The 14,783-nt window shown below is 35.2% G+C and overlaps 1 protein-coding gene and 1 long non-coding RNA gene across 6 annotated transcripts in view; one reads left to right on the top strand and one right to left on the bottom strand.

Moving 5' to 3' along the window:
* Positions 1 to 14,783, bottom strand: part of LOC128315607 (uncharacterized) — a 117,182-nt gene that overhangs the window by 816 nt on the left and 101,583 nt on the right. Inside the window, exon 3 of the long non-coding RNA XR_008298538.1 lies at positions 1,537 to 1,657. This is a non-coding gene — a long non-coding RNA (uncharacterized LOC128315607). The remainder of the gene's footprint in view (positions 1 to 1,536; positions 1,658 to 14,783) is intronic.
* The window catches only part of ADGRB3 (adhesion G protein-coupled receptor B3), a 727,056-nt gene that overhangs the window by 706,698 nt on the left and 5,575 nt on the right, over positions 1 to 14,783 (top strand). For all 5 annotated transcript variants that reach the window (XM_053222612.1, XM_053222611.1, XM_027057493.2 and 2 more), the window contains one exon: positions 6,374 to 6,478. In XM_053222612.1, coding sequence (XP_053078587.1) covers positions 6,374 to 6,478 — 105 coding nt within the window. The remainder of the gene's footprint in view (positions 1 to 6,373; positions 6,479 to 14,783) is intronic.

Here is a 14,783-nt window from a genome sequence, read left to right as displayed (position 1 = left end):
GGCAAGAAAAATGAGGTGGTAGTAAAAGAAAGGAATGAAGGGACATGGCAGAGTCCAGATCTGGGGAATTTGGTCCTTAACTGAAAATAGGGGATCAGAAAAAAGAGGACCCTGCAAGTCTGAGCCTGAGTTTCCAGTAGTAACATTGACAGGTCTAGGAAAAGCAAGCAGACATCTAGTTAAGCCAAGTTGCATTTTAATACCTTGGGGATTAAGGTGCCTAATAAGATGGTAAATCATAAATATCAGGCAGGTAGTTTAAATTGTCTGTCTTGAGTTGAGGGCAAATCTCAAGGAATGATTAGGAATGCAGTTACAAATATCTCAACTGCAATAGACCATATTATCCATTCCATGTTACATATAAAATGGATGGAGAGGTATTTATTTTTATCTTCCCTTCTAAAAACATGAGGATCAACCTTGACATTCTTCCATGGAACCATGTAGCCTCTTAAAAACACCTTAGAATGTTCCTTTGAATTTCCTAATGAACTCCACACATCCAGTAAACCTATGCTTCTCAAACTGGGGAGAAGTCATGGTGAGCAGAGAGCACAAGAAGGCATCAGTCCAGGATAATCATGGCCCATCGTTGTGGGGACTTGAATTTTTAGATTTTGGGGAACATAAGTAAGATAAAATATTTTATATTAATTTTATATTGTTAACACAACTAAGCTATGGCACAGAAGATAAAAATTATATTATGTTCTAAATATAAAGCATTTCAATTTCCTTTGTCACTGATCCCCTGAAGTAAGTGCACTCTGTTAGGCAATCAGTACACTCTGAGAGGAAATGTTTGAGCAACCCAGTCCTTTGCTACATCCATATTTTCTATAATACTAAAATAAACTGTTGCAAGTATCTGCAGCCAAGTATATCCTTGAGTGACAGTGACAAAATAAAAAATGATATAGACCTTACTCATTTCTTTTTTAGATCCCTTGTCTAATTTAAGTCCTGAATATTTATTTATTCAAAGAGAAACATGCTTGAAACATAACTAGATGCTAGTAATGTCAAGCATTCCATGGGGCTCCAGGTTCTGTCTTAGGGATACTCTGGGGCTCTGGCCAGAGAAAGGTATATAAATCATTCCCTTTTCACAACACAACTTCAAGAATCAAGATTAATTCCTGCAGTGTATGTTGCTTCCTTAACATTAGTTTTCATTTACTTCAGACTGGTATTCAACAGCCCACTCTGTATTGAGGATTCCTATGCAATGCAAAAAAGAAGAAAAATAACCCTAGGAGTATACTAGTAAATATGGACAATGACAGTATAGGTGTCTATATTCCTAAGGCTAGTAAAGGTAATTCAGGCAAAGTAGTGTCTAAATTCTGTAGCACATGATTTCCAGGCCCCTTACTCTAAAGTTTATAGTTGAGAGATTCTCCAACTTTTTCTAACAATCCGTTTCTAAAATTCTACATATAGAAATGCCTATCTTATCTGTAGTTTAGACTTAGTGATTCACACTTCTGAATTTAGAAAAGAAAACCTCCAACTAGTTTGTTTCAAACCCACCTGCAGGCCCTTTATTTCCACTTGTATGGAAAATAAGAGATCACAACAGCATCAGAATGAGCAGGCAGGGTTTCCATCGGGGCCAATGAAAGAAGTCTTCTCTTCAGCAGGGGGACCTCAACTGGAAGGAGAGAAGGCAAGATTTATGATAGATAGCCTTCTATGTTACAAGCACCTTCCCTGGCCTGTATACCTATGCCGTCACAGTAATTTCATTTATCCTGTGGACATTTCTTGAGCACCTACTAAATATCAAACACTGTGTTAGGTGTCAGGGATACAAAGATAAGTGTCCACAAGGTGTTCAGAGACAAGATATGGAGATCAGCCCTTTAAAACATAGTTGCAGTACTTTACGGGACAGTTGCAGGGTGATCAATATCCAGTTTATGGACTTACTACAGAAAGCACCGAACCTACCCTTGTTTGTTTCACCCGCTTTTCCATCTGAATAGGGCATAATCACAAATTTGAGTAATCTAAAGGAGGGTGCTCCCTGAATATGGAATGTTTCTAAACAGCACACAAAAAGAATTTACTTTGGATTCAAAATGCGTTCCAGCTGTCTCACCACTGATGCAAGCTTGGGAGCTTTACTTAGCCTACCTGAACTTCAGTCTCCTACTAATCAACAAAGGGTGATAATGACTACTACCTTCCTGGTTATTGTGAGGATTGAGAAAGGTAATAATGGCTACCATTTCTTACGTGGCTCTAACCTGTGTCCTCCAGTGATAAATGATTTATATCCCTTTTTAACTCTTCAGAACAACCCTATAAGGTTATTCTGACTACTAAAACTGGAGCTACAAGGAGGTGGCATTTTGTGCCTCAGACCACACAATTTGAAAGTGATAGAACTGAGATCTAAATTCAAGTGTGTCCAGGCCCAGAGCTGTTAGATTTGACATGTCCCAAGTATTTATTCTAGAAGAGAGCCTGAGATAGGGTAGAGGTTGAAAACATACAGGTTTGTTCACACCCTGATTTTTTTGCCTAATGTCTACAATTTCATGAAGGCACTTTACAACCTATCACTTTTTCTTTTATATAAACAATTAAGGCAGCCTCCCTTGAGTTACCAAGACATAAAATAAAAGATAAGAGTTTTATGAAATAAGCTATTTCAGGAGATACTTTTGTGCAGTTAGGTTGCTGGTCCTCTCAGGATGGGGGTTCATACACAGCTTCAAAACATGTCATAATAACCTGAGTGCGAGAGAGCATTACCTAGCATTTCTCTTTACTGCAAAAGATACCTATGTTATTTGGCAGGTATTATAACTAAAGCAACCTGAATTTTATATATAGTGTCAATTAGAATATTTTTTTTATTTAAAAAGAAAATCTACATGAGGTGTAGTTTTATCATCTTCACAAGGTTTTTAGAAAATTGAGTTTTTCACAGAAATCAATTTCTTTGGGACACAAGATGTGTTTGGGTCACAAAAGAACAAAAAAAGTGAACAGACACTTAAGGTGAGTAAAATCCAAAAGTAGCCATTAAAATGGACCAGTAGGATATATTGTATAGAAACTTCTAATTAGGTGGTTAAGACCATCAAAGGCATGTGTGCTGCAGATAAATATTCAGACAAATAAATAAGGGGAAACCCTTATTATTTATGGAAACTAAAACCACAGCATGTTTTTATCCCAAAACATTGCTGGGTTGGAAACTCTCCAATATTCACTGTGACACTGGCTTTCATATCAATGGAAGCTTCCCCACTACAAAAGCTGAAAGGTGTACTTAAGTCAGTGAACAAGAAGAAATCATGCATGGAAATCAAACTGAGCCCATGACAGATATGTAAGCTCTTGATTGGCAGCTCTTATGTGGTACTTCTGTCAGAACCATCAGGCCATCATTGGTATGGTGATTTCTGGCTGTGCCAAGGTGACAATTTCAAATTAGAATTGAGGCATGAGGATGTATTTGCAATTAATGTATCTAGGTAGGAAGGGGCCCAGATTTCAGCATCCAAATTTTTCTCTCCATCATTCTATGTAGAACATTGCAAATGTTTCTTGGTTATATAAAATTTGAGTCCACCATATATATTTGTGAGTATGTTCTAGCAACATAGCTCCTCAAAATAAAATCCGCTCAGTTCAGAATCAGCTGTGGCCTATTCAGTCAATAGGATTATAAAAAGTCCTATCAATTAACATATCCTAATTGCCGTGGGATATATTTAACACTTTGCTTCATTAAACATGCTTTATCCAATAGAAATAGTTGGTTGCGAGAGACATAGAGCGACTTTGACTAACAGAAGAGAGCTTTGTTGGAAGGATATGGATGAACTGACTTAGCCAGCAGACATTAGGGACCTCCACTGACATTTCCACCACCATGACAAAGCATAACTCCCTGGTGCAAAGTTGGGTCCTCTCATGATGAAAGGTAAATGGAGACTGCACAGACAAAATCATCATAGGCCCACCTTAAAATGAGGAAGCTGTGCCAATAACATCAATTATCTTACAAGAAAATGTGTTTCTCGTCTTTGGAAAACAACAATCTCACTGAGGAAAGGGCATAGGATTAAAAATTATACTAAAATTCTATGAATTTTATAAAATGGAAGAGAGGACAAACAAGATGCAAGAATAACTGATTTGAGAATTTTCAACTTAAAAAAAGAGTATGTAAAAATTTGGGAATCTGCCTCCCTTGCATTTATTTTAGCGAATTCCCCTATCACTTACTCTCATAGCCACACCATTTGTTTTACTTATCTCAGTTCTAAAATAACATGTATTTGAGTTCTTATGTGATTAATGCCTATGTCCTCCATTACATACCTCAAGCTGTAAGAGGGGAGAGACTGTACCGGATTTTGCGCACCATTGTTACTTCAGCATCTAGCACAATCTGTGGTGCTCATGAATATGTATTAACTGACAGAACAAAGTATCTTTAGAGAAATGTCAGTAGCGTGACTTTAGTCCTACTGCACCCTAGCAGAAAATAACTACACGGTAAGATTCATTATTATGAAAAACACTATTTGTAGTGTTAGAGCCACAGTTAATATTCTGATGACTATAGTTTTGTTTTAAAGGTATTCCTTGTAACACAAATCAGCATTTTAATCAGTGTCTTAGGCCCTGGTACTGCAAGGGAATATTTGAGTCCCCAGGGATAGAATGTATTTCATTATGTTTGCCAGTTTACGTGGTCCTCAAAATCCCTCCACTGAATTGCTTACGCAAATCCTCCCTCTCATAAATCTCCATCAGCCATTGCTAGTCAAATTATGTTTGCCTGGTGTTTCTCTGTAAATCCTGCAAATCTGTTTCCTGTACTCTCCCCAAAACTGATGGGAAGTTAATCACTCTGTAATTGCTTGCTATGTTTCATGTCCTCATCATGAGTAATGTTGCCATGTTCTCATCCTCAACCACCTGATTTGTCAACAGCCAACTCCTAGAACTAAGAGGAGCAACGATGAAAATAATTCGGTTAGAGCAAGACTTAAAATGTCGGAATTCTCTCATAAAAGTAGGCTAGTGAAAATAGAACAAATTAGCTAAACAAAGTATTGCCTAACACAGATTCATTAAATATAGGAAATTAAATTTGGCATAACAGAATAAGACTTTTTCAAGTATGTTAAAGATTTAATTTGCATTTCTCTTTTGCCTTTTTTTTTCTCAAGGAGATAGTATTCTCTACAAGTGTCTTTTTAGAAGAAAACCAGGCATTATAGATCTTCCCCCAAAGATATATTTCTTTTCCTTTTGAAAATATTTGGTAATTAAAACAATAAACCACATGTTCAAATCATAGCTGAAGCATGAATATCATACACCTCCAAAACCCACATGAGCAAATGGTGAGTTATGAAGCACATGCTTTACAATACTATAAAATCTTACACAAACATGGAGTCACAATCTTGGAAAATCACTGAAATATTGATTTTTAACTTTTAAAACCAAAATTGAAGAAGGCATTTTCTCCCTTAAAATAACACTTGTAAATACAGGGGATTTATTATCTCCTCTGTAAGCTGCGCTGTAATAGAAAAAGATTCAGTGCATGATACTTACCCTGAGGTCATTTTTATTTAGGACTCTATTTGTTGAGTTACGATGAAGTTGGGAGACAAGGATGTAACCAGGGATGAAGAGTATTAAGATATTTGTATCAGTGATTTGAGAAGCTCATCAGCTACACAATTTATGCTCTGAGTCCTTTCATTAAAATTCCATACCATCTCGTGAACAAATATATGAAACCTATGGGTCAGATTTTCCTTCTGCAAAGCTCAATCATTATTCAAGGAAAGTGTAAGATTTTGGGTTTCACATATATTTCAGACACTTTAGTGCTTTGAGTCAGCCTTAAAAGGCAGTGCCTGGGAGTTTGCTCCCCCTTTAATACAGCCGGCTAGGATTTTAGTGTTTATGGAAATAAAACATAAAAAAAGTAATATTTCCCATGACAAACATTGAGAGACTTGGGTGCTTTACAAGTCCAAATTTTTAAACATTTTTTTATATTATAATTTTTTGTAAAACAGCTTTAACTTTGAGTGATGAAAATCTTACAGAGGAATGACTGCTACATTTTTAATGCACCCACAAGAGAAAACTATGTTTTGGTAATCTTGTAAGTGGAAATAAAGCCAATTCTTCATGTTTAAGAAGTGCTGAGTAGGAAACAAGGATTGGCTGCAACTCATTTGCATTTTTGGTGTCTTTGGGGACTTCCTGGTTCCTGCCAAACTTGATTTTCCTTATTAGTTAAAGTGAACATCTTAAAGCTCGTTTTAAAATGTATAAATCAAATTAGAAATGAGAATGATTCTGTTCTCTTTTGCAGAAGGTCATGCATACAAGGAAGAGGCATATGGAACTCTTTCAGGAGCTGAATCAGAAATTTCAAACTTTGGACAGATTTCGGGATATACCAAATACAAGCAGTATGGTGAGTACACTTTGCCTCATCAGTGCCCGACACCACACTGATGATGTGGCATGCCAGCTCTTATCCTTGCCCTCCAGGAGCTTTTAATTGTCTTGTGAACCCAGAAGTGGCATACACAGGGAAAAAAAAATAATGTTCCGAACTGTATTTTGGAATGTACTAAGAAACAATTTAGGAATGATACTCTTTAAACATTTTTATTCATATTTTAAACATTTTCATTTATAAACTTTAATTGGAATTAGTTATACATCAAAAATGTGTTAGGTTCACCTGGTGCTTTTTCATCATTAAAAGTCAGTTAACTCATATACTCAAATAGTTTTTCCATTTTCATTTGAATGTCTGGCATTTTAAGGTCATAAAATGTGTGTGTATACACATATAAACTGTGTATATATATTCATATATACACATATATATGAATATACAGTTACCTGAAACAAAGTATTAGGGTTTGTCTCCAGGAGATTCACTTGTTTTATGACAAGAATTTTGAGAAACACAACAACATTGGAGTCTTTGATTGTTGATTGAACCATTTTCTTCTCATTCATCTGCACTACTACAATCTGAGTATTAGGAATTCATCAAATGGTATTTTGCAGTTACCATATGCATGGCACAGTCATAGCTCCAGAGAAGGCTATGTAATTATTTGTGAGAGCACTGGATGGGGAGTCCAGAAATCAGTATACCAGTGAAAAGCTCAACCAAGAACTATCTGATCTTGAGCAAGTGACCCAGCTCAATTTTTCCTATATTGAACATAGAAATAAATAATTAATTAATGCCTTCTTTGGTTCTCATAACACTTTCCAAAGCAGCTAGGTTAAGAAGCTGAGAATCAGTTCTACCTGACTGCCATTTGACTCCACTGTTCCTCACTCCAAAAATAATGCTTTTGCTCTGCCTTACACACTTTGCAGCCCTCCCCCTCCTCCCAAAATATATATGGTGTATATAAATCACTCTAAGAGATGTGGTGTTTGATCACCTTCTAACTCTAGTGAGTCTTGTATATGTGTGTTATGAATCTAAGTCCTAGCTTCCTGATTAGTAACATCAGCTTATGAGAACAAGAATTTACATACTTTTATTTTTCTTGTATTCCTCTCAGTACTGGTACAATGCTGGTCATGGTAATTTATCAGTACATAGCTGCTCTTAATTTATTGAATGTTTCTGATAGTTCCATCTGTGTTTGTTAAATGAAGATTATAAGAAATACAATAGACCTTAACTCTTAATTAATCTGTAAATAATTAACATTTATATCAACCTATTTTTCCTCCATACAGCAAGAACCATGCATTATTTGTTATCATCAACACAATCCTGGGCATATAGAAGACACCTATATGTAATGAGTGGTTCTTTCTTATCTACTCTTCCTAATATTGGGCCATCAATTTTTAGTTTGCCAGGCAAATGAGAATTGCACCCTTGAGATTAGACCTAAACACATTAGCTACTCATTTTGGAATATTGAAAGCTAACATTGAAATAAATTGAAGAAACGTCATTTGTTTAAAAAAAGGAGAGGGTTATGTTTACAAATCTGAAGGCCTTATGCAACAGCTACAGCTGGCTGACTGCTATAATATGATTGTAATTTCCCCTAGTTGTATGGTCTGGGTATTAAATCATTAATGGCACAAATATCTGTATCTCAGTTTCCTGACAACCAAAATAGCCTACTAATTACACTACATCCCTGCAGCAGCACGCCTTTTCTAGAAAAGATTTATAAATATTTATCATTTGGGAGGTTAGGAGTGGGAAGGATAGAGTTGTCATTGCTGCTTGACTATTGTCCTAAATATCTGAGAACAGAAGAAAAAAAGAGTTCCTTATTCAGTTTTGATTAATAATGAACATGTGAGTGAGTTCATTATCCTTAATTCAGTCATAATTCGTGTGGCACATTGCTAATGAAAAATTGCATAATTGGATACAGAAAGACATTTTCGAAACAAAAAATCTCAAAGTCTTTTCCTTTTTTTTTCCTGGCTACTAACTCACAACACCTGCCTAGCACTGCAAATGATAGTAATTATGTAGAATTTGGGGAATCAAAGGGAACCCAAAAGACCATTTAGTCCATTTCCCTGTCCAGGCAGGACAACATCTAAATCACACTACAAAGAAAAGGCGGTGTTAAAAGAATTCTCTTATTTTGAGTGTGTCTCACACACTATTCACCAGTAAGATCTCTTTCCCCCAAGGAACTTCTCCAAATTATTGCTTTTTTAAAATATAGAATAAATATATTATCTTTCCCTTGTCCCCAGAATTGGTAGGTTGGAAGAAGGAAGGAAAGAAAGAAGAGAGAAAGGGAAGGAGGAAAAGAGAAATGGACGGATGAAGGAAGGGAGGGACTTGCCCAGAAGTGACAGCTAGTCTGCTCCTGGACCCATGAACTATGGAAAATTCTCAGGTGGCCCTGATGTGGTCCAGCTGGCTCTAATTCTCATATTCAGCTAACATTCCATTTCTGTGTATACAGCCAAAGACCAAAATTAGCATTGTTGGAAGCTTCATGTATGTTGGCTTATATTGAGTTTATAATTTTTTTATTGGGGGACAATTAACAGCATTAGTTTCAGGCATACAACATAATGGTTTGATATTTGTATATATGCAAAATGGTCACCCAGTTGATCTAGTTTCCTCCTATCAGCATATAAAGGTATGAAATATACAATATTGTTGACTATTGTCACCATTCTGTATATTACATCTCCATGACTTATTTATCTTAGAAGTGTGTACCTTTTGACCTCCTTTTCCCATTTCAACTTTCTCCCAAACCCCCTCCCCACTGGTAACCAAGCTATTCTTTTAATTTATTAGTTTTGTTTCTTCATTTTTTTATTGTACATATAAGCAAAATCATATGGTATTTGTCTGTCTGACTTATTGCATAAGCATAATGACCTCTAGTCTATACATGTTGTCACAAAAGGCAAAATTTCATTCTCTATGAGTAGTATTTCATTGTGTGTGTGTGTGTGTGTGTGTGTGTGTGTGTGTATACATCTTCTTTATCCATTTGTCCATAAATTGTACACTTGGGATGTTTTCCATATCTTGGCTATGTAAATAATGTTGCAATGAACATAAGGGTGCAAAATGTCTTTTCAAATCAGTATTCTCATTTTCTTCAGATAAAGACCCAGAAGTGGAATTGCTGGATCATATGATGGTTCTATTTTCAGTTTAGGATCCTCCACAGTGTTTTCCATAGTGGCTATACCAATTGACATTGCCACCAACAGTGCACAAGCTTTCCTTTTTCTCCACATTCTTGCCAACATTTTATATTTCTTGTCTTTTTGATAATAGCCATTTTCACAAGCATGAGATACCTCATTGTGGTTTTGGTTTGCATTTCCCTGCTGATTAGTGATGTTGAGCACCTCACCTATTATTCATCTGTATATTCTTTAGAAAAACATGTATTCAGAACCTATGCCCATTTTTTTGTTGTTGTTGTTATTCAGTGTATGAGTCCTTTATATATTTTGGATGTTAATACCTCATCATATGTATTATTTGCAAATATCTTCTCCCATTCAGTTAATTTTTTATTTAGTTGATGGTTTCCTTTGCTGTGCAGAACCTTTTTATTTTGATGTCGTACCATTTGTTTATTTTGTCCACTTCGTACCATTGCCTTTAGAGTCAGATCCAAAAAAAAAAAAAAAATGTTGCCAAGACCTGTGTCAAAGAGCTTTCTGCCAATGTTTTCGTCTTGGAGTTTTATGTTTTTTAATCTTATTTTCCAAGTTTTTAATTCATCTTGAGTTAATTTTTGTATATGGTAGAAGACAGTAGTCCAATTTACTTATTTCACATGCCTCTGTCCAGTTCTTTCAACACCATTTCTTGAAGAGACTGTCCTTCCCCCCCATTGTCTATTCCTGCCTCTTTTGTTGTAAATTAATTGAACATATAGGCATGGGTTTATTTCAGAGCTCTTTATTCTGTTCCATTAATCTATATGTCTGTTTTTATGCCAATACTATACTGTTTTGCTTACTATTGCTTTGCTATATAGTTTGAAATCAGGGAGCATGAGGGCTCCAGCTTTGTTCTTTTTACTCCAGATTGCTTTAGCCATTTAGGATCTTTTGTAGTTCCATATAAATTTTAGAATTGTTCTATTTCTGTGAAAAATGTCATTGCTCTTTTGTTAGGGATTACATCAAATCTATAGATTGTTTGGGGTAATATGACATTTGCACAATATTAATTCTTCCAGTCCATGAGCATGGCATATCTTTCCATTTATTTGCGTCTTCTACAATATCTCTCATCAATTTCTTATAGTTTTCACTTTGTAAGTCTTTTACCTCTTACCCCTATTTATTCCTAAATACTTTATTCTTTTTGGTGGAGTTGTAAATTGAATTGTTTTCTTGATTTCTCTAATAGTTTGTTGCTAGAGTACAAGAACACAAAACATTTTTGTGTATTGATTTTGTATCCTGCCACTTTACTGAATTTGTTGGTTGTAAGTTTTTTGGTGGATTCTTTATGGGTTTTTCTTGTTTCGTTTTGATTTTAATTTTTTTTTTTTAGAAAGAGGGCACTAGTAGGGAAGGGGCAGAGAGAGAGGGAGACAGAGGATCCCAAGTATGCTCAGCACAGAGTGCAGTGAGCCTGATGCAGGGCTGGAACTCAAAAACTGTGAGATCATGACCTGAGTCAAAGTCGGGCGCTCAACTGACTGAGCCACCAAGCACCTCTTTACAGTTTTTTACTCATAATTTTATGTTTTTTTTTTCCAATGTGGATGTTATTTATTTCCTTTTCTTACCTAATTGCTTCAGCTAGGACTTCTAATAGTGTATTGAATAAAAGTGGCAAGAGTGGGCATCTTTGTCTTGTTCTTGATCTTAGAGGAAAAGCTGTTAGCTTTTCACCACCAAGTGTAATGTTGGCTGTGGGTTTGACATATATAGCCTTTATTATGTTGTGGTACATTCATTCTATAACCACTTTGTTAAGAGTTTTTATTATGAAATGATGTTGAATTTTTTTAGATGTTTTTTTCTGCATCCATTGAAGTGATTATATAATTTTTATCCTTCATTTCATTAATGTGGTGTATAACATTGTTTGATTTGCAGACATTGAACCATCTGTGTCTCTGGAATAAAGCACACTTGATCATGGTATATGAATGATCTTTTTAATGTATTGCTGAAAATTCATATCGCTAATATTTTGTTGAGGGTTTTTACATCTGTGTTCATCAGGGATAATAGCCTGTAATTTCCTTTTATGTGGCATCCTTTTCTAGTTTTGGTATCAGGGTAATACTGGCCTCATGAGTTTGGAAGTGCTCCTTCTTTTTCAATTTTTTGGAAGAGTTTGAGAAGGATTGGTATTAAATCTTCTTTGATTACTTGATAGAATTTACCAGTAAAGCCATCTGGTCCTGGACTTTTGTTTGTTGGGAGGTTTTTGATTACCGATTCAATCTCCTTGCTAGTAATCAGTCTATTCATTTTCTATTTCTTCATGATTCAGTCTTGGAAAATTGTCTGTTTCTAGGAATTTTTTCATTTATTTTAGGCTGTCCAATTTTGTTATATTTGTTATGTCCAATTTGGCATATAATTGTTCATAGTAATCTCTTATGATCTTTTTTTATATTAGTTATAACATCTCCTCTTTTATTTCTGATTTTATTTATTTGAACCCTTTCTCTTTTTTTCTTAGAACAAGCTCTTTGTTTCATTGGTTTTACTATTGTCTTTTTTAATCTCTATTTCATTTATTTACACTCTGATCTTTATTTCCTTCTTTCTGCTAACTTTGGGCTTTGTTCTTTTTCTAATTCCTTAAGGTATAAAGTTAGAATGTTTGAGATATTTCTTGTTTCTTGAGGTAGGTCTGTATCCCTGTGAACTTCACTCTTAGAACTGCATTTACTGTATCACATAAATTATGTTTTATTTTAATTTTTGTCTCAAGGTATTTTATTTATTTGATGTTATTTTTGTGACTGATTTTCCGTTTCATACAATTGTGTTCTAAAAAGATGATTTCAGTCTTCTTAAATTTATTGAGACTTGTTTTGTGGCCTAACAAATAACCTATCCTGGAGAATGTTCCATGAGCACTTGAGAAGAATGGGTATTCTGCATGTATCTATTAAATCCATCTTTAATGGGTCATTTGAGGCTGATGTTTGACTTTCTTTCTGCATGATCTATCATTAATATAAGTGAGGTGTTATAGTCCCCTAGTATAATTGTATCATTATCAATTTCTCCCTTTAGGTCTGTGGTAATATATGCTTTATTTATTTACATACTTCTAGGTTGGGTGCATAGATACAAATTTATATCTTCTTTTGGATTGACCCCTTTATCATTATGTAATGCCCATTGTGTTTTATTAGTCTTTGTTTTAAAGTTGATTTTGTCTGACTTAAGTATAGCTACCGCAGTTTTTTTCGTGGTTTCCATTTGCGTGAAACTTTTTTCATCCCTTCACTTTTAGCCTGTGTGTCCTTAAAACAGAGGTGAGTCTCTTATAGGCAGCATAAATGTGTCTTGTTTTTTTATCCATTCAGCCACTCTGTCTTTTGGTGGAAGAATTTAGTCTATTTACATTTAAAGTCATTACAGATAGGTATGTACTTAATTGCCATTTTATAATTTGTTTTCTGCCTGTTTTTATAGTTCTTCTCTGTTCCCTTTGTCTTCTCTTGCTCCCTTCCCTTGTGGTTTGATGCTTGTCTTTAATTTTACGTATCTACTATAGGTTTTAGCTTTGTTGTTACCATGAGACTTACACGTATCAGCCTATATATGTGCCAGTCTACATTAATAGCAAGTTAAGTTTGCACACATTCTAAAATTCTACATTTTAACTGCCTCCCCCCGACATTTGATGTTTTTGATGTTACATTTCACATTTGTGTGTGTATGTATTCCATAACTAATTGCTGTAGTCATTATTTTTACTATTTTTGTATTCTTGGTTGGGATTTTTGCTTTCAGCACTTTGAAATGTTGTTTCACTTGATGTTGTCCTATAGGTCCCTTAAGCTATCTTCACTTTTTGATTTTTTATGTGTGGTTCTCTGTTTGGTTGAGTTCTACTGCTGGATACAGTAGCTCTTCACAACTAAAGCAGCATGGGCCTCAGACCTAAAGGGTGTCCACACATTTGTGAACAATGGCAAGAACCACAGTACAATTGGGAATACCATGGGAGGCCAGAGGAGATGAATAAGAAAGCCAACCTTATTATTACCCAGTAATAGAACCTCTCAGAAATTCAATCAGTCATATATTGGCAATAATACAGTGAAATTAGAGTCTAGACATTGTGACAAAGTCTTAAACTCATCATTTTAGTTCATGGATCCATGGTGCTTGATCTTCAAAATATAAATGGAAAATCCCATCTGTTCCAAACATAATGAAATCCCTGTTTTCAAAGCAAATGAGCAAATACCTTGATACCTTGAATTTTTTTAGGACTGAACTAATTGAACTTTGTCAAACTAAGGATTCCCAGAAAGCTCCTTTAAGACACAGCCTTTGTCTAAGATGGATAAATCCTTGCTGTGGCTTGATTCAGCAGAATTCACATCAGTGAACCTTTCAATCAGTGATTGATTATTCAGGTCACTGTAGTGCCCTGAAATGTTCAACCATTCCCTATTGCCTACAAAGTAAATTCCAAATTGAGTGCCCTGGAATACATTGTCCCTTATGATCTGGCTTTCAGTTCACCTTCTACAGTTATTCTGTTCTTTTTCATTCCAACTAAAATAAATTGTTCTCAGAGTGGTCCTATTTGCATGTTCTGTGGATTTTTACTTCTCAGTATGCATGCCTGTTCAGCCACCCAACCTCCAATCACACGTCTTTATGACCAAGCTCATCCTTCTATGACAATTCTAATGTCACTTTTCTCAGAAAGGTTTATATGCTTTCCATAAAAGGAAGCCTTATCTCCACCCTTACCTGTCCTCCTTCCACACTTTTCCTAGATTATAGACACAGATATAACTATATATTTTATACCTTCATTTAACTATAAACACCTTATGGTAAGTATCATTATATATAGTAACCATTTACTAAATACTGGGTGTTATGCTAGGCCCCTTAACTTTTTTGTTTTTGCAACCCCACTATATAGGTAATCTGCACATGTTGCCAATTCCTTTGGCCCACAATACAAAGTATATCTCTGTTCTGCCAATGTTAAAGTTGAGGTTCATGGAAACCAAGTCAATTACTCAGAATTACCTTCATATGAAACAGAACAA

This window comes from Acinonyx jubatus, chromosome B2 (genome assembly GCF_027475565.1).
Source record: "Acinonyx jubatus isolate Ajub_Pintada_27869175 chromosome B2, VMU_Ajub_asm_v1.0, whole genome shotgun sequence".
Classification (NCBI taxonomy): Eukaryota; Metazoa; Chordata; class Mammalia; order Carnivora; family Felidae; genus Acinonyx; species Acinonyx jubatus.
Note: the sequence above shows the minus strand (reverse complement) of the source record. Positions and strands in the feature narration are given on the sequence as shown.